We start from the raw sequence: 22,436 nt of genomic DNA on the forward strand, positions 1-22,436 counted from the left end.
TACTGTACTGTGCAATCTACTAATAAAAGTATCAATCAATCAATCAAACAATATTAGCAAACAACAAGCCCAACTAAAAATAACGTTACAAAACCATTTAAAATATAATATACACGCATCGTGCATAAGCGGTTGTATAACTGTTTTAAAGTGGTTTTATTTCTGTACTGTACTTCCTCAGTATGTATGCGATTGCATAATAACCCCGTCTGGCCCTTTAAGAAAGCATGAATGAAGCGAGGCCATTCATAAAAAGCACAGGCGACGTAGGTAAGAGCGCTCTCGTAGTTGATTGGCCAACACTTGACTGACAAGCCCGTAAGCCAATGAGAATTGAGCACTGGGCTTGGCTCACATCCAGCGCCGAGAGGTCTCCATTGGGCAAAAAAAAAAAAAAAAATCCGCAGCCGAGTTTTTTTTATTCGTGGCTTTGCGGGGAATGTAGGGGAGGAAATCGTGGTCGAGTTCAACTTCCACACTGTTGAGAAACTTCGCTTGCCAGGTGAGACGACGAGTTTTATTATATTTTGTGTTCGCATTCAGGGGCTTACGAGTGTTGTTGTTTCTCGCTATCGCGTCGTGGTCTAAAAAGAGTCAATCGCCATTTTATGACGGAGCGGTAACAGTGCGTCCATTTTTGTATCGCATCCGCAGCGCAATGGTGTTTGGTGTGCGCGTCTTTTCGACGTGTTTGTGTCGTCGAGCCTGCCTCTTTCGAGCCGTGTTAAAATACTTGTCAATGGCGAGCAGCCCCCTCCGCCCCCACCGGCCTCTGCTAGGATCAAGTTTCACTTCATTGTGGAAAACAAGCACCCGCCGGCCCCCCTCCTTGCGTCAACTCCATTCACAGTTCCGTGTACCATAGGAATGTCACAGTTCCAGTCACAACAACTCACGATGACTATTATTCAAAAGTTATAGGTGCTCAGACACCCACACTGTAAAAAAAAATAAATATCTGTATAAAAAACGGCCATCTACTGGCAGCTAGGGCTGCCAAACGAAAACCATAACATTAAAGTAAAACATTGTAAACCAAATAATGATCAAAAACATATTTACAGAAACTTTCATGAAACGTTTTGCGGAAAAATATCGTCATTTTACAGATTTTTACTAAATTAAGATCAACAACCTTTAATAAAGTGACGATGCAAACAGTTCTGCAGAAAAATACCTTTATTCTACAGAGTTTTTCCAAATTATTACGATCAAACACCTTTAATGAAGTGCCAATGCTGGCAGTTCCACAGAAAAATACCATAATTTTACAGATTTTTTCTGAATTGTTAAGATCAGCCACCTTTAATTAAATGACGATGCAAACAGTTCTGCAGAAAAATACCTTTATTAGTTAGATTGTTAGTATGGACATAGACTTTTATATAACAAGCTACATATTTAATGAAATATCCATCCATCCATCCATCTTCTTCCACTTATCCGAGGTCGGGTCGCGGGGGCAGCAGCCTAAGCAGGGAAGCCCAGACTTTCCTCTCCCCAGCCACTTCGTCCAGCTCTTCCCGGGGGATCCCGACTCGTTCCCAGGCCAGCCGGGAGACATAGTCTTCCCAACGTGTCCTGGGTCTTCCCCGTGGCCTCCTACCGGCTGGACGTGCCCTAGGGAGGCGTTCAGGTGGCATCCTGACCAGATGCCCGAACCACCTCATCTGGCTCCTCTCGATGTGGAGGAGCAGCGGCTTTACTTTGAGCTCCTCCCGGATGGCAGAGCTTCTCACCCTATCGCTAAGGGAGAATGAAATGATGAAATATAATTACTGTAATTTTACATGAATTTGAAAGTAATTTAAGAAAACATAAAATGCTATGTATAATTAATTTGGTATTTTTCTGTAAAAAAAAAAAAAAAAGAAATATACATAGTTTGTCATTACTGGCATATTACTTAAAATAACAGGCAGATTGTTTATTTACAGAAAATGTCTTCAATTCTACAGTTTTATAAACTATTTAAAAAAAATAGAAAAATTACAGTGGAAATTTAGAGTAAATTAACCATAAAAATCAGATTTTTTTTTTTACAGTGCACTATAACCATTAGCAGGGTGATATTTTTATAGTTGATATATAAAACCTGAATCTGCATCATCCTGTAACTGTATTTGTTTGTGGTATTTATTCCAGGGTGAAGACTTCTTCAACATGGACTGCTTTTACGACCAACAAGTCCCCTTTGTGGTGCCAGAGAGTGTAAGTCCATGTTGTTGCTGTGCCGTCGTCCCTCGTTTATCGCTGTTAACTGGTTCCGGACATGACCACGATGAATTGTAGTGGTACGACGTTTTTTTTCCCTCCGCGGTTTAATTCACATTATGGTCAAGCAGCTTGAGTGTAAGTAAGTAAGTACGTACATTTTATGTATAAAGCGCTTTTCACTAGGGGTGTAACGGTACACAAAAATTTCGGTACCTCGGTTTAGAGGTCACGGTTCGGTTCATTTTCGGTACAGTAAGAAAACAACAAAATATAAATTTTCTGGTTATTTATTTACCAAATTTGTAAACAATGGCATAACATACATATACACACAGGGTCCATTGCCAGGGTTAATGTGGTCAACATGTATAAAATAAAAACTAAATAAGATAAGGCTCAGAATATTTTTTTAACAAAACTTTACTACATATAAAGTGCTTTTTTTTGATTGATTGATTGATTGAGACTTGTATTAGTAGATTGCACAGTACAGTACATATTCCGTACAATTGACCCCTAAATGGTAACACCCGAATAAGTTTTTCAACTTGTTTAAGTCGGGGTCCACGTTAATCAACATTAAACTGCCTCAAGTTGTTGCTCAGATTAAATAAAATGACAAAACTTTTCTTCTACATATAAAAAGTGCAACATGAAACAGTTTCAAGTCAACTCAGCCTCAGATTAACTCCCCCCCCCCCCCAGCCTGGCTAACTTGGCAGTAAGAGGTGGGAGCTGTTTGCTCGTTTTTATCTTTGTTGAAGCGATGTTCACTTGGGGGTGGTGCCGGTTCAAATGGGTTAGCACAGGGGTCGGCAACCCGCGGCTCCGGAGCCGCATGCGGCTCTTTGATCAGTCTGATGCGGCTCAGCCGCATACTTGCCGACCTGACTCTTCCGGGCTACATTATACACCCCTGCTACCACCAAACCCCGCCCCCACCCCAACCCTGCTCCCACCCCAACCCTGCTCCCTCACACATCAACCCCCCCCTCTGTGCGTTGGTTGAGGTGAAGAGTTAGGGCTGCATGGGATTCTGGGTATTTGTTCTGTTGTGTTTATGTTGTGTTACGGTGCGGATGTTCTCCCGAAATGTGTTTGTCATTCTTGTTTGATGTGGCTTCACAGTGTGGCGCATTATTAGTAAGAGTGTTAAAGTTTTTTATATAGCCACCGTCAGTGTAAGCCCCATACAACGTGTGGCTGGGCCGGCACGCTGATTTTAGTGGGCGCTAAATGCTGTACCATCACGGCAAGTTCGAGAGAACAGTTGCCTTGACAATCATAGTCTGCCGGAAAAATCGGGAGGGTTGACAAGTATGACGCTGTCACGAGCCATTCATATAAAACCCGCGGGCCGCACTAACATTCAATTTTCATATTAAGGTGTGGGCTGCGTGTCTGAGACTCTTGGTTTATACATAGCACAAAGCAAGAAAAAAAACTTTGTATGCAGTGTTATTTCATTTTAAATTTCAAAATAAATTTGTGGCTCCCATTGTTTTCTTTAATTTGTGAAACTGGTCAAAATGGCTCTTTGACTGGTAAAGGTTGCCGACCCCTGGGTTAGCATGTTTGACGTGTTGGCAGAAGCATGCCTTACCGCTGCTGAACAATGTCTGCAAACCTCCGTCCTCCGCACCGCGCAGCCAAAGTGTTCCCAAACGGGAGATCTTAACGAGGCAGGAGGGTCTTCCAGCTCTGGCTTTTATATGTTGTCGTAGCCCGGTCGTTGCTAGTATGCCATGTGTTGTGCCTCGGTGTGCATTGTTTACACAACGTGCGCTACGCTACTTAATATGTCCGTGTGGAAACTCGTTCGGTACACCTCCGAACCGAACCGGAACCCCCGTACCGAAACGGTTCAATACAAATACACGTACCGTTACACCCCTACTTTTCACAGTTAAAATCACAAAGCGCTGTACAAAACATAGGTGAAGTAAAACAATTCAATTAAAACAACATAAAAAGAATACCAAGTGGACTAAAAATGATAGTTAAAAGGTGTATTAACTAAAAGCTTTACTAAAAAGAGAAGTTTTCAATTGATTCTTAAAATTGTCAACACAGTCAAGATCACAGATGGACTGGTGAAAATTGTTCCAGGACGTGCTGTGTCGCTTAGCGGCGGCCATACTTGCCAACCTCGAGACCTCTGATTTCGGGGGGTGGGCGTGCTTGGGGCGGGGGGCGTGGTTAAGAGGGAAGGAGTATATTTACAGCTAGAATTCACCAAGTCAAGTATTTTATTTATATATATATATATATATATATATATATATATATATATATATATATATAAGAAATACTTGATTTTCAGTGAATATATATATTTATTTTATTTGATATATATATATATATATATATAATGTATACAGTATATATATAAATAAGAGAAATACTTGAATTTCAGTGTTCATTTATTTACACATATACACACATATAACACTCATCTACTCATTGTTGAGTTAAGGGTTGAATAGTCCATCCTTGTTCTATTCTCTGTCACTATTTTTCTAACCATGCTGAACACCCTCTCTGATGATGCATTCTGCTTCGTCTCCTTGTTGTGTGCGCAGTTGTGCACTGCACTCTCTAAAAGCCGTAGATGTTATTGTCACATATGCATGTGCAGGAGATGGCAGTATTGTCCTGTTTAAGAGTGTCACAACATTGCTGTTTAGGGCAGACGAACTGCTTTACGGTAGACGAAAACGTGACTGCTGTTGTTGTGTGTTGTTGCCGCGCTGGGAGGACGTTAATGAAACTGCCTAACAATAAACCCACAAAAGAAACCAAGAACTCGCCCTCGATCATTCTACAGTTATAACGTCATTGGGCAGGCACGCTGTTTATATTGTGGGAAAGCGGACTCAGGTCCGCATGGAGCTGGAGGGGGCGTGGCCTCCAGCTCCGCCTGAATTTCGGGAGATTTTCGGGAGAAAATTTGTCCCGGGAGGTTTTCGGGAGAGGTGCTGAATTTCGGGAGTGTCCCGGAAAATCCGGGAGGGTTGGCAAGTATGGCGGCGGCTCCAAACCGGTGTCGAACATGGCGCCCTGTAGTCACGGGAGGGGCTTTTGACCAATCATTTAGCAGTTTGTCTGACACCGAGTCGTCCATACTCTCTCTATCGACTGCTCTGGAGATACACAGACTCCATCTAGTGGTACGCCAAAGAATCACTTAATTAAATATTCAAACACAGTGTTGCTTTTCAAACTGTATCTAATGCTACAGTAGTGACCAAACATATTAGATATACTTTGCCTGGTTTTTAATGAGTACTTAGACCTACTACGCTACTGTAGTTTAATGTTGGTAATTTTGGTGGTACTTAGTCTATTCTGAGATGGTACTTGGTAAAAAAAAATGTTTAAGAAACTTCTAAGTACGTTTTCCAACATTATGAGAGACATGAAATAACACCCTTTCGTCACCTTTACATTCTTTTACAGGGGAACTGCACTTTTTTTGGAATTTTGCCTATCATTCACAATCCTTATTAGAAACAAACAAGAACACATATTTTTTTATGAATTCTAATTTATAATAATCGTTTTTTCTAGGTGGCTAGCAATGGTGCTTATGATAGTAATCCATTTTGCCTCTAAATCACTCTTTAAAAAAAAAAAGCACCAACATTACTTTCTGTACATCTTGTGACCTGAATATTAACCAAGTATTAGCAATATTGTTATTGTAAGTGCTTAGACAGACAAACTATTTTTAGCTGCGCCGTGCAGCTAAATTGTTGACGTACTGAGCTGCTAGATAGCTGATGAATGTTTATTCTAGATTATAAATCATGCCTATCACCAGGATAGAAAAAGGTAGTTGCCATAAAGTGAGAAGTTTGTCATCTCTGACATTCCACTTTGCTAATTTTCAGTATCATCTTTTTTTTTAACCCTTCGCAAGGATCTTGATTAATTTTTCATCTAAACAGCAAGATTTAAACATCCCATCAGTCGGCATCCTAGTGAGATCAGACATTATACAGTAAGTGATTGTTTTATTATGTTTGTTGTATCTCACAGTCTGTAATGATAAGTAGTGATGTTGCTAAAGGGAAAAGCAAACGTTGTGATGAGTCTGTAAAATTAGTACGCCGCTGTATGCTAAAACTGGAAAAAAATACATAAATATTACGTTATTATAAACGTGGCTGTTGTTACATTACATATATACTTACAGTGTGTATATAGATGACTGATGGAAGTTTTTCAGAGCGCATTACAGGAGGAAGAGAGCAACTCCATTGGCTCTATTGATAACTGACTTTCATTTCTGTTTATTTGCGAGTTGGAACGCATAAAACAAGAAAATACATATGTTCTTATCTCATATAAAGATTGTGAATGATAGACAACATTCCAAAAACATGCAGTTTCCCTTTAATGTCTGAGGCCTAACCAATCAGGGGCTACGATAGCATGCTCTGACTGGTGTACTCTCCTCTGTATATATTTTATATATATTATATATTTAGCCATTCTTATCCTTGAAAATTTTTAATTCAGGACCAAAAAAATTTAGAATATGCTTTTTTTTAAATAAATCTAACAATATCTATAAAAAAATCTGCGTTGTGGTAAAGCCCTAATATTTAAAGTGCGATGTGGCGAGGGTCTGTATTGCATGTATTCATGGCTGCCAGTTGATGCTTAAACTGCTTTTTTTTGTGTGTAGACTTGTCGCACAGAGCAAACAGAGCGATGCCCCAGCGACCGGAAAAGGAAGTTCATGGATGTCGGCTTGGATCAAGACACAGAAGGTACGCCTGCAGTGTTTTGACCTCCCAAAACGGCGATATAAATCTGCAGGAAGTGTTTAGATTTAAAAATAGAATGCTTTGCTCTGTGTATCGACAGATCTTTTCCAAGATCTGAGCCAACTTCAGGAAATATGGATAGCAGAAGGTACAACACAATTAATTCCAGGATATATAGACTTCCTGGGTTATACTGTATGTAACAACTGACCTTTTTTCCTCTCCCTTGACAGCTCAGGTTCCTGACGATGAGCAGTTTGTCCCAGATTTCCAGTCCAGCAACTGTGAGTAGAGCCTGAGGGGGAGGGGCAAACTTCATGTAGCGCATGCATCAATTATTTAAGCCCTTTTCTTCTAACGAGATTGTGTGCGCACACATCTGTCAATGCACAATTATTTGATTTATAATCTTGTCATTGATTGATAGTGGTCATGTGACGTATACTGCCTCGATATGCTATCCATTATGCATAATGGATCAAATACAGTGTTTACAGCATCACAATCATCCGTATAGTGTATTTATATCTACTCACATTTTATGTTCTTTATTGCACCTTTTGTTTATCACAATCTGTACAGTATATTTATCTAAGTGCCATTCTATCAAATCGTGCTATATTTGTTGTAACTCTCAAAATAACCATTAATTATTTATTTTTCCAACTGTAATTTTTATAAAATACATGTTGAATTAATCACAATGTTTATTGGCCTGTCACAGGTAAATTTATTTATTTTTTTAGACAAGGCTGCAACGAGCAACGATTAATTTGATTAGAAAAAAGCTTTGATTAATATCCTAATTGTCTAACAGTTGTCACTAATAAAAATGTATAAAAACCTGGACCTTATGTAGTGCCCGGAATTTTAAATATGTGGACACAGTTTTTGCTCGAGCGCACATGAGAGTGGTGGTGCGTGTTTGTTGTGATCTGTGTGGCCTCGAACAGCGTAGAAGGGTCTTCTTTTTTTTTTTTTGCTAAAAGTGCAATTTCAATAGGTCTTTTTCCACTAAAATTCATGGAATCTTTAGTTCCAGAAACGGAAAGTTCCTTTAGACTTGGCTTTTGTTTCCACTGCAATTCCCCAGTTCAGGGTCGTTTATACAAATCAGGCTGATGAATTAGGGAGTAGTGGTTTAGTATATTTCTACATTGATTCCATGTAAATAAACAGACATTACGAGGTCATATTTCTTTTACTAAAGTGTAAGTAAATGAGGCAACAAAAGCAATGTTTCTAGTGTTCAAGGTATCGGTAATTTAAATTAATATTTTATATTGCATTAATATATCATGCAAGATCAAAATGCAAAAGACCTTATCTAATAAAAATAACATATTACAGTTAATTTTATCGTACATTTATAAATTGTATGTTCTGAGGACATAAATAGCACCGATTGTGTGTATTGTGTCAAATATTTATATATTTATTGTAATTCTGCGCATGATGTTAATTGAAGATGTCAAGCTCCATTTTGTTACCTTGTGTACGTTTGAATCTGATCTAATAGTGCATTTATTACTGTTGATGTTTGCAGTGATGTTTCAAGGGCCGCCATTCAGCAAAGTGAAGCGAGAGTCAAGCCCGTCAAAAGACATGTCTCCCTGCAGGACGCCTCACGCTGACGTGTGCCTTTACAGCTACAGGTCGGACATTTCCCTGCCCGAGAGGCAGCAGGAGAACTTCCGATTAATTTTGTTGCAGAGTGCGTGAAATAATCATTATTTTTCTTTTCTACAGTGCCTGTGATAGGAAACCGGCCGGGTTCACAGGTGCCGCCCACCCGGCTGGACCCGTGCAAAGGCAGGTTACAAGCTGTCGCACCAACCAGGTCTCTACCTTAAGCCCCTCCCACCACCACAACCTGCCAACGACCAATCAGAACCAGCCATTTGCATTGCCGCACCATCCTATCCGCTGCCCTGCTGGAGCGTTTGGTTCTGAGCAGAGGTGAGTCCAAAACCAGGAGGTCAAATCCAGTCTTACTGCTCTGAATGTGAGGTCTGGTGTGGTACACACTTGCTGTCATCACGAAATGTGGCTTGAGCTTTTGTGTGTCGTACATAAAAATGGGTCCACTTGTTGACATTATTTACATCTTAAAATGTCCTCTTAGGTTTCAACGGCAGATGTCAGAACCGTGTTTGTCCTTTTTACCGTCAAAGAAAATCGACAATTTGCCCTATCCTGCCTCGAGTCACGTGAGCCGCCCGCTCTACCAGCGGCACCTGTCAGAGCCTCTGGTTCCGCCCGGTGGCCGAGGCGCCTGCAAGCAGGAGCTGGTGGATCCGCGCTACCCGGAGGCGTTACCATGTGGTCAGAGCGCAGCCTCCTTTAACGGCGTCACCATCAAACAGGAGCCGCGGGACTTCAGCTTCGACACAGGTGTGTATGGGATTATTAATAATTAAGAGGGATCCGATTAATGCTGCCGATTCAAATCATCCAAAAATGATGTCAACCAATACGATCACATGTATTAACTTTAAATTGTTCAATGTTGAGTGCTATTGACAGTGTAACAAAATCAACACAATATTTAAAGTAATTGCTTATTCTCTTTTATTACGTACAATTTGTTGGGCAAAACAATGTCAATAATACACAATAATTGAACTCTCTGTTTTTTGCCCTCAAGGTGAACCTGTGTGGAGGGACTTACTCCCTGTATTTGTAAACATTACCAAAAACAACATAAAAATATCATATATAATCAGAGGTGGGTAGAGTAGCCAGAAATTGTACTCAAGTAAGAGTACTGTTACTTTAGAGATTTATTACTCAAGTAAAAGTTAGGAGTAGTCACCCAAATATTTACTTGAGTAAAAGTAAAAAGTGTGTTGTGAAAAAACTACTCAAGTACTGAGTAACTGATGAGTAACCTGTTCGTTTAATGATGACGGCAACAAATAATGCACAAAAACATAAAAATAGCAATGAGCAAATTCAGAGCCAGGAATATCTCTTAAGCAACTAAAACAATAATATATATTAAATAATAATACATTAACATTAAAAAAATTAAGACAAATTGAGCCACAATAACTTAACAGCACCATAGGCTCAGTAGGCAGAGATTACAAAGGAAAATAACAAGTTCGCCTTTACGCAAACCATAGACTGATAGGTGTGGGCTGCACCAGTGGGAACACACTGTGCACTTCTGATTGGTGTGTGTGTGTGTGTGTGTGTGTGTGTGTGTGTGTGTGTGTGTGTGTGTGTGTGTGTGTGTGTGTGTGTGTGTGTGTGTGTGTGTGTGTGTGTGTGTGTGTGTGTGTGTGTGTGTGTGTGTGTGTGTGTGTGTGTGTGTGTGTGTGTGTGTGTGTGTGTGTGTGTGTGTGTGTGTGTGTGTGTGTGTGTGTGTGTCTCTATGAGGCTGCAGTGCGTTAATAAATGTCCCCACACGATGTACATTTGACAGTGATTCATAGCAGGGAAGCTAACATCAGCCTACGGTGACAGCCAAAATATCTACTAACGTTACTTACCGCGATGTGCTTCCTCAAATTTGACGTTGAGTTCATGTAAGCTTAAGCCTGTTAATCATGTGACCGCCTGACTCTGTTTGATTGGTGAAACGGAGTCAAACGTCACCAGTGACTGCATTTGATTGGTGAAACGCAGGCATGCGATAGATCCTACATTGAAGGTCTGTCTGACAAACCAAAACAAACAAAGCGTGCATTAACAGATCGATAAAAATCAGTAGCGAGTAGCGAGCTGAATGTAGATTAATGGAGCGGAGTAAAAGTAGCGTTTCTTCTCTATAAATATACTCAAGTAAAAGTAAAAGCATGATGCATTAAAACTACTCCTAGAAGTACAATTTATCCCGAAAGTTACTCAAGTAGATGTAACGGAGTAAATGTAGCCCGTTACTACCCACCTCTGTATATAATCTTTAATTTGATTGTTATGCGACTGTGCTGACACACCAACGGTTGTTGTTGTTATAATACCCTCTCTCCAGACTCTTATTAATCTACCTTTTAATTTCATGTTAATAACCGCTTACTTTATGCTGTAACGTACATCCATCTACACTTCTTAAACTTTACTATGCACTTATTTCTTAGTGTTTAAAGCTAGTTTAGTGGCTATTTGAGCTGTTAGCGTGTCTGCTTCTGGTATGCTGTCAGTATGTAACATGTTTAGCCTCGTCCTCCAGTGATAAAGATATTTGGTAATGGTACTAAAAAGGCTGTTCATGTTTGTGATTGTTATAAGCTTTGGTATAATGGCTCCACACTGTGTATGGAGACACATCATGAGCTGCTTATTAGCCGGGGGAATAAAAATAAATACAGGGGGATCAGCGTTTTCAGTCGGCAATAATCAGCAATGGCAATCAAATTATTTTTTTTCCGAATATTAAATGATAAATGATAAATGGGTTGTACTTGTATAGCGCTTTTCTACCTTCAAGGTACTCAAAGCGCTTTGACACTACTTCCACATTTACCCATTCACACACACATTCACACACTGATGGCGGGAGCTGCCATGCAAGGCGCTAACCAGCTGCCATCAGGAGCAAGGGTGAAGTGTCTTGCTCAGGACACAACGGACATGACGAGGTTGGTACTAGGTGGGGATTGAACCAGGGACCCTCGGGTTGCGCACGGCCACTCTCCCACTGCGCCACGCCGTCCAAACGCCGTCCAAACCTGATTGGTGGCCGATCGATCGGCACATCCCTAATTATTATTATTATTTTCATTATCAAAATGTGCGCGCTCCAGACATTATCGACATACATTGTCGACCTAAAATTGGAGACCCAATGGGAGTATTTGCATAAAAATTGTTCATCCATTGGTATCTTCGATAACATGAACACTGACTTCCTGTTCAGTGCAAAATCCATCCATCTATCCATTTTCTACCGCTTATTCCCTTCGGGGCCGCGGGAGGCGCTGGAGCCTATCTCAGCTACAATCGGGCGAAAGGCGGGGTACACCCTGGACAAGTCGCCACCTCAACGCAGGGCCAACACAGATAGACAAACTACATTCACACACTAGGGCCAATTTAGTGTTGCCAATCAACCTATCCCCAGGTTCATGTCCTTGGAGGTGGGAGGAAGCCGAAGTACCCGGGGGGAACCCACGCAGTCACGGGGAGGATATGGTTATTTTCTAAATAAAAGCATTGTAGTATTAACCTTGTTTTTACACCTTTTTAAAAAAACAGATTTCCACATGTAACAAAGCTTTATTTTTATTGTAGTCAAGACATACAACAAAATGACCACAAAAGCTAAGCGTAAAATAGTATAATGTCAAAAGACACATTCCACACTTCAAAGCACCCTAGCAACTTTTCTCTCTTGGACTGGCTCCAACTAGCACCTTAGAGCCAGTAGTTGGTTGAAAAATAATTGTATAATTTATTGCTCACCTTTCTTATGTCTCTGGCCAAAGTCTCCCGTAAACGTGCAAGCAATGGCAGCTTTGGTTTTCGATAGGTGCTATGTCGACCGACCTCAGTCAGCCAGTTTGTGGAGATAAGCGAGTGCTAATAAGAGTGGAATGAATGATTTATCTTTTTAAAGGCATTGGTGAGTCAACGTGGCTGACTTAGCTACCACTACTTAACTATCACCATCCCACAAAAAAGTTAGAATTAGAAAAAATATCTATTTTCAGTTTATGAAAGAAACAACACGTGTATGGTTAACATTTAAAAATGTGCACAAAGATGAGGAAATTAAAAAAAGTGTTAGGTTTGGAAAAAATATGTTTATTACTATATGGAAGAAAAAACATGTTATGGTTAGCAATTAAGAAAGTGCGTAAAGAACAAAAAAGGCATTGGTGGGTCAACATGGCTGACTTAGCTATCACCATCCCACAGTAGACATGCAAGCCTGATAAGTATTTACCAATCATAATCACATTTTCAGAGTTTTCAAGGACTGTAGTGACAGATTTGATAAGTAATGGGTTTCTTTTTTGTCTTGCAGAGGTCCAAAACTGCCAGTCATCATCCTTTGGCAAAACTTCAGTCTTGTACCAGAACAGCCGCACAGGTGAGAGGGAGTGTGATTGTTTTCCACATCTGCAAAACCGCAGTGTGACATTGTTGTACAATTTTCCCACTGGCAGGATTCGCTCGCGACTCAGAAGCACGCTTTTACTACGATGACGCCTGCGTTGTTCCGGACAGAATTGAGGGTAAGGTGACAGACCCCACGCAGTGTCACCTGATCAAAGATCCTGAATAAAGCATTTAAAAAAAAATTTTTTTACATGTAGGTAAAGTGAAGCAGGAAGGTTTGCCGTACCAGCGCCGCGGCTCCTTACAGCTCTGGCAGTTCCTGCTCACACTGCTGGATGACCCGGCCAACACACATCTGATTGTCTGGACAGGGCGCAACATGGAGTTCAAACTCATTGACCCTGAAGAGGTTCGTCACGGAATGCACTGAACCCTGAAGCCGGGCGTCCTAAAAGGTCTGCTTTGATGTTTTTTCTCTTTAATCCAGGTGGCTCGGCTGTGGGGGATCCAGAAGAATCGACCCGCCATGAACTATGACAAGCTGAGCCGCTCCCTGAGGTACTACTACGAGAAGGGCATCATGCAGAAGGTGAGGGTCTAGGGTGAATCTACGCTGATGCAAAAAGGAGTGACGAGAGCTCACGTGCTCTCCTTCCGATTGGTTCCTCCTTTAGGTTGCCGGGGAAAGGTACGTCTACAAGTTCGTGTGCAACCCCCAGGCGCTCTTCTCCTTGGCGTTCCCAGACAACCAGAGGCCCAGCCTGAAACCGGACCCAGATGCCCCCCTACCTGCTGCTGAGGAAGATGGGCTGGCTCTGCCCGCCTACGAGGAGGAAGGGCCGTACTTGGCGGACGGCAGCGAACAGTGCATTCAGAGACTGGCCTTCCCCGACAGCTGCCTGTACTAGACCATGGTATAGATTATATGCAGGGTTTGAGATCTTTTATACTTTTAAATCTACAAACTACCTTAACTCTGGTATGGCTTTGTCTGTTTTAGACCCCCCTGCCCCTCCTCACAGTAGTTCAATAATATTCCTGCAGCCAACAATCAAAAAACTGATCTCAAAGCATCTTATTATGAAAAGTAAGCAAGGGGAAGTGCTGTGATTCAACCAAAAACAATCCAAGCCATGCAACTCCTTAACTACCCTGAAAGGGATGCTTGTATTTTCCAGATGCCACGTTCTCTTATAAACTTGTGTATTCAAATGTTTTCTTGTGTTTTTAAAGCTAATATTTTTGGCATTATATGGAGTTGCTTTTTTTCCCTAGAACAGTTTTATGACAAAAAGTACCGCTACTATTTTTTATTCACTGCTCCTAGCATGATGGTTTCTTACAATCGGCTGTGTCAAGGTAATTTTTCCGCATTTTGTATAGTGGAGTCGCTTCAGTGTGTAGAAACGCTGTATAATTATACTGTATATGAATATATTTTTGCAAACGGCAGTGAGTTGCACAGTGGAGCTTGCAAACGTGTCGGCGACAGAGCGACCTCATGCTTTGCAGATTAAACATGGATGTTTTGTTCTGTGATCAATGGAGGGAAGTATTGACCTTCACATGCTGTACGTGTGCCTTCCGTTAATGTTCACTGATACAATAAAACTATTTTACTCTTATGATTTATGGATTGTGTTCACTTTGGATTTATATTAATTTCACCTTAATACCACATTTTTTTGGCTTTAATTTCGAGAAAATACTTTTCCAAATGCCAATCTTGTATATTAATCAGAACTTGCTGCACTGCAAATGAAATACTGACCTCTAGCGTTCAAACATACTAAATGTGTATGTGTGTATATACTGTATATATATATATATATATATATATATATATATATATACACGCACACACACACACACACACACACTATATTGCCAAAAGTAATTGGCCACCCATCCAAACAAGGAGAATCAGGTGTCCTAATCAAGCACTTAGGCATGGAGACTGTTTCTATAAACATTTGTGAAAGAATGTTGATTTCAGTGATTTCTAGCGTGGAACTGTCATAGGATGATGCTACCTGTGCAACAAATACAGTCGTGAAATTTCCTCGCTCCTAAATATTCCAAAGTCAACTGTTGGCTTTATTATAAGAAAAGTGAAGAGTTTGGGAACAACAGCAACTCCAGCCACCAAGTGGTAGGCCACGTAAACTGACAGGAAGGGGTCACCGGATACTGAAGCACATAGTGCAAATACTTTCTGCACAGTCAGTTACTACAGAGCTCCAAACTTCATGTGACCTTCCAATTAGCCCACGTACAGTACGCAGAGAGCTTCATGGAATGGGTTTCCATGGCCGAGCAGCTTTTCTAAGCCAATCACCAAGTCCAATGCAAAGCGTGGGATGCAGTGGTGTAAAGCATGTCACCACTGGACTCTAGAGCAGTGGAGATTCGTTCTCTGGACTGATGAGTCACACTTTTCCATCTCGCAATCTGATGGACCAGTCTGGGTTTGGAGGTTGCTAGGAGAACGGTACATTTCGGACTTCATTGTGCCGAGTGGGAAATTTGGTGGAGGAGGAATTATGGTGTGGGGTTGTTTTTCAGGAGTTGGGCTTGGCCCTTTAGTTCCAGTGAAAGGAACTTTGAATGCTCCAGGACACCAAAACATTTTGGACAATTCCATGGGATGACAAAGGCAGGTGGCCAAATACTTTTGGCAATATAGTGTGTATATATATTTGTATATATATATATATATATATATATATATATAATGAAACCCATTTTCAACATCTTTAAGCTAAATTTAAACCAGTGTGGATGGCACTGCGAGCAGGAGGCAAATATAGTGTGTGTATATATATATATATATATATATATATATATATATATATATATATATATAAAATGAAACCCATTTTCAACATCTTTAAGCTAAATTTAAACCAGTGTGGATGGCACTGCGAGCAAGGACACAACAGCAGTGACTTGATGGCGGAAGCAGGGATCGAACCTGGAACCCTTAAGTTGCTGGCACTGCCGCTCTACCAACCGATTCACACCGCCCCATATATATATATGTATATGTATAATATATGCACACTAAATTAGAAGGCAGTTTCAAATATTGTGTTTTAGAGGGATATTGTGAGTTATAGAGTTGTATTTCAATCGATGAATAATTATACATTTTGAAATACTTTTCCAAAAGAAGCACGTATTTAAAAAAGATGAAGTTTTTTAAATTTACTTATGTATTTAAAAAAATGTTTTACAAACCTTTATTTATAATATGCAACATTTACATACAATCAAGAAATAATAATAATCAAAACAAGAACAGAAACAGTACAAAACAGCGCCAGGGGGTTGTAAACTCAATAAAGTAACTAAAATAGAATGCAATATATATATATATGTAGCAAAATGTAAAGCCATAGGCTCACACAAGTTCCGTAAATAATCCAAATTTGGAGCACAGCATCATAGTTTTCACAGCTTTTTAGTTGTTAGAGGTAGAAAGCGTTTTAAAGTAAAGTTTTGAGAAAGCTGAAGTTCACCTGGCAATGGACTGGTAGTGACGTCACAAATCGAGAGTTCGTGTCAGGACCCGGATGTCAAGTCATCTCGGAGTTCACGCCTCAATAAAATGGGATCGAGTAATTATTAAAACGTTAAAAATCCGGGATAAATTGGTGTCAAATGATGCTAAAACGCCACAAAAATGTACAAGGTTTCTACTTAATCCCAAAGAGAAGAAGCGCTATCTGGCTATTTGGAGGAGAATATTCGTTTAAAATGCTATTCACTTTGTGCTAGCTAGCTTCATGGGACTGTCACACTCGGTAAGCACACGCTGTCATGTGATGACAAATTACGCTAACCAATAATATACAGTCATTCACTTGTACTATTTCATAACTATTATTTATTTTTAATGATTGTAGGTAAACTACTCACAAGGTAGGTACCGTGCACTGGTAATTCCTGCCACTGGGGGCGCTAGAAACAACTGGTCGCTACCATTTACCAGGACCTGGTTTTTGTCATTGCTACTTTGACGAAAAATGGAAAAGAGGTGAGCTATTTGTGTTGTGTTTATTTATATTAATGAGTGACAACATTTAAATTGTTCTTTATTTTGCACTTCACACTTGGGCCTTCAGTGATGTCCTATTTAGTCCAACTTAAATGAACACTGTACGTCCGCTCATAATACCATAATTATGTCACCGTAAGACATACTTGCCAACCCTCCCGATTTTCCCGGGAGACTCCCGAATTTCAGTGCCCCTCCCGAAAATCTCCCGGGGCAATTATTCTCCCGAATTTCTCCCGATTTCCACCCGGACAACAATATTGGGGGCGTGCCTTAAAGGCACTGCCTTTAGCGTCCTCTACAACCTGTCGTCACGTCCGCTTTACCTCCTAACAAACAGCTTGCCGGCCCAGTCACATAATATATGCGGCTATTACACACACATAAGTGAATGCAAGACATACTTGATCAACAGCCATACAGGTCACACTGAGGGTGACCGTATAAACAACTTTAACACTGTTACAAATATGCGCCACACTGTGAACCCACACCAAACAAGAATGACAAACACATTTCGGGAGAACATCCGGACCTTAACACAACATAAACACAACAGAACATATACCCAGAACCCCTTGCAGCACTAACTCTTCCGGGACGCTACAATATACACCCCCGCTACCACCAAACCCCGCCCACCTCAACCCCCCCAATTCGGAGGTCGCAAGGTTGGCAAGTATGCCGTAAGACCATGGCTGGAGAAATACTACACAGAAACACACTTGCGCATTAAAGGGCAATTATTACATGCGAGTCCCGAGTGAGTATCCAATTACAGGAGGTGTAAATGTCACGTTTAACGGTTTAACATGTGGCAACCTAGGGAGGCCTACTGTCGATCAATCAAAGTTTATTTATATAGCCCTAAATCACAAGTGTCTCAAAGGGCTGCACAAGCCACAATGACATCCTCGACTCAGATCCCACATCAGGGCAAGAAAAAACTCAACCCAATGGGATACAATGAGAAACCTTGGAGGGGACCGCAGATGTGGGGACCCCCCGCCCCTGGGCGACCGCTGCAATGGACGTCGAGTGGATCTAGTTCAGACCTGGGCAAATTAAGCGGCCCGTTAAGCTTTTCAATCTGGCCCGCCGGACATTCCCAAATAATTTTTTTAGATCTTTAAGATGGAAACTGTAGCTGCCATTGTGATGTGCAGTGATGTTTTTAAATAAATGACAGTAAGTCTTGAACTATACAAAGTATTTCAATGGTTGGAATCTGCACTTTTGCATGATATACTAGTTACTATGGTCATCTAATTAGTTACTATGGTCATCTAATTAGTTACTATGGTAATCTAAGTCACAGCAGCTCAGACGAGGCACCAAGCAGTGTGGGTGGGGAGCGTTTCCACAGAGTGGCAGCCTGAAATGTGGGTGTCAGAGACAGACGCGGAAGGAGATTTTTACAACAAAGTTCTAAAGATTAGTGATATATCAGATATCAGATTGTAGGTGGGTTTATTTTTTACCCTATGCGTTCATATATTTCGCTGTGTTTGTTGCATTTTTGTTGCGTTTCACTTGATTGTAAAATATGTCGATGGAGAGGGTGTGTGACGTTCATATGTTGTCAATATTCAAAGTTTCATCGTTCGTAGTTAATATTTTAAATCCCACATTCTTTATTGTCATGTACATTCTGGGTGTCTCATTCAGTTAAAAAAAATGTGAAATTCCATTCCGTTTTTTAAGGCTGTCTGTCATAACGTTTTTAGCATTCAATCAGACATTATTGTGAGGTTTTGTATTAGTGTTCCTAAAAATAGATATACCAGCCCCCAAACACATTTTATTCTCGAAATGTGGCCCCCGAGTCAAAATAATTGCCCAGGCCTGATCTAGTTAATAGTGTGAGAGTCCAGTCCATAGTGGGGCCAACAGGGGATCATCTTGAATGGAGACAAGTCAGCAGCGCAGAGACGTCATCAACTGATGCACAGATGAGTGTTCCACCCCTGGTCCCGACTTTGAACAGTTAGCATGTCATCTGTGGTCACTTAATTTGTGGCCCCCCTCTCCACGCAGGAGAGGGGGGCAGAGCAGAAAATAGACGGCAGATCAACTGATCTCAAAGGGGGTCTATTTAAAGGCTAGAGTATACAAATAAGTTTTAAGATGGGACTTAAATGCTTCTACTGAGGTAGGATCTCTAACTGTTACCGATAGGGCATTCCAGAGTACTGAAGCCCGAATAGAAAACAATTTGTGATCTATGGTAATTGGTTATCTCAACTGTCTATTAACTGTATGTGCCCCGTTAGTCTACACTACCCAGATCGCCGTGTTGTTGATTCACATGGCCTCAGGCAGATTTATACAGCGCTGGCAACAAGCTAGCTGAATTCTGATTGGATAAAAGCTCTAACGTAAAAACAGCAACACTTTTGCCTAATGTGACGTGAACATATATGATGAACATTTAAATGCTTAAAGAAAAGAGATTAAAAATTAAATTAACTTTTGTCAATTTATGACCATGATTTATGTTCGGCCAGCAGAGAAGGCCTTGCTGGTCGTGACGGCCCACCACTGAATACGAACAAGTGTTCATTAAAACAATGTGGTTGTTGTCTTTATGCTATCTTGTGCAAATTTGTCATTAATCGAAGCATAGTGTCTTACTTCAGACATTAATTCTCTTAACACTAAATTGAATGCTAAGAATTTAAGCAAATATTCTTGGAAACCCCTGTGGTGTCATTATCATAAAGCTATGATTATGGTTTAACCGCTAGGGATGTAACAATATCAAAATCTCACACTACGATATTATTTCAGTAATATAAAAAAAAAAGATGACTTGGAAAAAATGCCTTAGTGTGGGAAATCAAGTGCTACTTATTTTAAGGATAAGCACACTTACTGTAAATACACACAAACCTAATGCTCAAATGTTGTCATCCTATTTATTACTACCAAGAGGTATTTTCAGAGTACAAAGAACAGTAAAGGAACAGTGTTTCAAGTAACAAGCAAATGTAAAAAACTTTGTTTTAGTGTCTTTAAACTGACATTGTAAACATACTGTCATGATGAAAACTTGATTAAAATGCCTCACAAATTGATGCCTGGCTTATTGCTTGGTTTTGCATCAATAGTCTTTTCCGGTTGATAATTTATCAAGTGACTTTTTATGTTGCTCGTATTTCCGGATTTGTAGAAGATCGCAGTCTGGCAATATCTGCAAACTGTATTTTGTATGTCCGTTACGTTTTCTCCAACGTCTGATTTTAACTTTGTGGGAGGATCCTCTAGCTTGAGCTTTTCGCTCTGCACCTCTGTGTTTTCTGCCATCATTTACTGAGCTGTACTGTGCAGAGGACTATGGGAAATGTAGTTTGCATCTCAGACCAGCTCACTCGAATAGTGCCAGAAAAAAAACTACACTAGTGAGTGTGGTCCAAGTTCTAATTTACCGTCACATGTCACGGCATTATTGTAAGAATTTTAAAACCGCAATACTGTGGTATTTGCAATGTAAATAACAACCCATATAGACAAGTGTTTTGAGTACAAGACATCAATATTATTATGACAACAAAAGAGCAACGGTACTCTTCTAGAAAAGTGAGTTAGAATTATTACTGTCATGTCTGTGTGATCATGTTTTGTTTTAGTCATGTTCGGTTTTGTTTTTGGACTCTTTGTGCACTTTTGTTTGTTTTGTCACCATAGCAAATCATTAGTTTTCACCTGTCATGTCACGCACCTGTTTTCACTGATCATGTCACTGCTATTTAAGCCTGTCTGTTTCTGTTGTTCGTCCTGGTGACATTATTTATCCATCTATCTATCCATCCATCCATCCATACTACTGCTACCCATGATATTCATGTCCACTATAGTTCATGCTTCATGCCATGCCACAGTAAGTGTTTTTGTTTCGTGTTCATAGTTTATTGCCTTTGTGCTAGTCTGTTGTTTTCATTAGTCAAATTTGTTCTCCGCCATTGTGCGCGCCTTTTGTTTGCTTCCTTTTTTGTAGTTTGTTAGTGTTTTAATAAATATGTACTTACATTCACGTCTTGCCCACGCCAACTTTCCTTTGCATTCCGGGAAAACACAACCCAAAGTCCACGTGTTGACAATTACTTGGTTATCACGTACCTTGTGGACATGATTGCCAAATATAGCTTCCCTGTTAGATAAAAACTATCTCCGAACTACCACCTTGCTCCTTATTTCTTTCTTTAAAGATAATATTTAATTGTGGTAAAAAGTCACATTTGGAGTCCGCATTCCAGAAGCTCAGCAGGTAACTCTAGCAAGCTGCCACGAAGATGAGGCAGAGTGACAGCCAAGGTAAGGACATACAAAAAAGGTGTTGGAAAAGTTGAATGGCAATGAGTTTGGTAGGTAAGTTATCATCGATTGGCTTAGCGGGCCTCTGGCGAACTGTTGTAAAGCTGTTGTAATTTGATGGAACCTATTTATGTTTTACAGAGAAGTTTTGCTTACGGTAATAAAATGAGGGATAAAGGGCAAGTACCTGGACAGCTCAATATGAGACAATTCGGTTTTTCCAGGGACAACCCTACATAATCCTTTCTTTACACCATTACTTTGTCATCGCCCTTTAAAAATATATATATATATATATATTGTAATAAATTGTTCTCTGTCTGCTCAATCTTAACATCCAACATTTTTAAATGTTGGTTAAAAAAAATCCTTTTTACACACGTACGCCATATCTTCTTCAATCCTAATTCCGCCCCTTTTGCTGTCCTCCACCATGACCGACTTTTGGGTTGGTGACATTACATGAAAACAGTATATTGTGTGCAATCCCAGCTTGCCACAAAAAATATAATGTATTGTTTTTTTTAAAAATACAGCAGACAATCTTAGAACGGCTCTTTTATTTTGCAAAAGAAAGGTTTTAGGTCACTTGGAGCTTTGCCTTAAACACAGCCACCTCCAAAGTCACATCATTATTCTATAATTCCTCTTTAAAAACAAGAAGGGGTATATTATGCATGCAAATACCGCATTAGCCGCTGAGGTTTTTTTTCACCTTCCACAGACAAATCCACGATAAACACAAGATTCCCTTAACGATCCGGATGAAGCTGTGTGGAAAAGGAGATGCTCGGAGAGGCCACAGCAAGAAGCGTCGCACACAGTTTGCGGTTGCATAGTACAGTACATAGAGATCCTAATTTGAAAACAGCATGCTGCTTTGTATTGCACATGACTGAAACCTTGCTGTCATAATTCCAGCACGCGTGTGGACTGTGGAGCATCTGACTTTATGTATATTATAAAAATAATCACAAATAGGTTGTTTTTGACAGGAATAATTTCCCCTGTTTTGTTTCATCTAATTACAGCTCTCTCCTGTCATAATATAATACTGTACT

The 22,436-nt window shown here is 40.3% G+C and overlaps 1 protein-coding gene and 1 long non-coding RNA gene across 2 annotated transcripts in view; both read left to right on the forward strand.

Annotated features, from left to right (window-relative positions):
* Window positions 1-369: 369 nt before the first annotated feature.
* On the forward strand, window positions 370-14,626 carry LOC133622433 (ETS translocation variant 5-like). The gene is made up of 13 exons (XM_061985179.1): window positions 370-502; window positions 2,146-2,211; window positions 6,911-6,995; window positions 7,093-7,140; window positions 7,226-7,276; window positions 8,539-8,647; window positions 8,742-8,951; window positions 9,118-9,386; window positions 12,967-13,032; window positions 13,109-13,177; window positions 13,259-13,410; window positions 13,489-13,590; window positions 13,676-14,626. The coding sequence occupies exons 2-13, from the start codon at window positions 2,164-2,166 to the stop codon at window positions 13,907-13,909; spliced, it is 1,443 nt and encodes a 480-aa protein (XP_061841163.1). The 5' UTR covers window positions 370-502; window positions 2,146-2,163; the 3' UTR covers window positions 13,910-14,626.
* Window positions 14,627-16,570: 1,944 nt separating this feature from the next.
* The window catches only part of LOC133622432 (uncharacterized), a 46,423-nt gene continuing 40,557 nt past the window's right edge, over window positions 16,571-22,436 (forward strand). Inside the window, exons 1-2 of the long non-coding RNA XR_009817776.1 lie at window positions 16,571-16,807; window positions 16,910-17,040. This is a non-coding gene — a long non-coding RNA (uncharacterized lncRNA). The remainder of the gene's footprint in view (window positions 16,808-16,909; window positions 17,041-22,436) is intronic.

Source organism: Nerophis lumbriciformis, linkage group LG23 (genome assembly GCF_033978685.3).
Source record: "Nerophis lumbriciformis linkage group LG23, RoL_Nlum_v2.1, whole genome shotgun sequence".
In the NCBI taxonomy this organism is placed as follows: Eukaryota; Metazoa; Chordata; class Actinopteri; order Syngnathiformes; family Syngnathidae; genus Nerophis; species Nerophis lumbriciformis.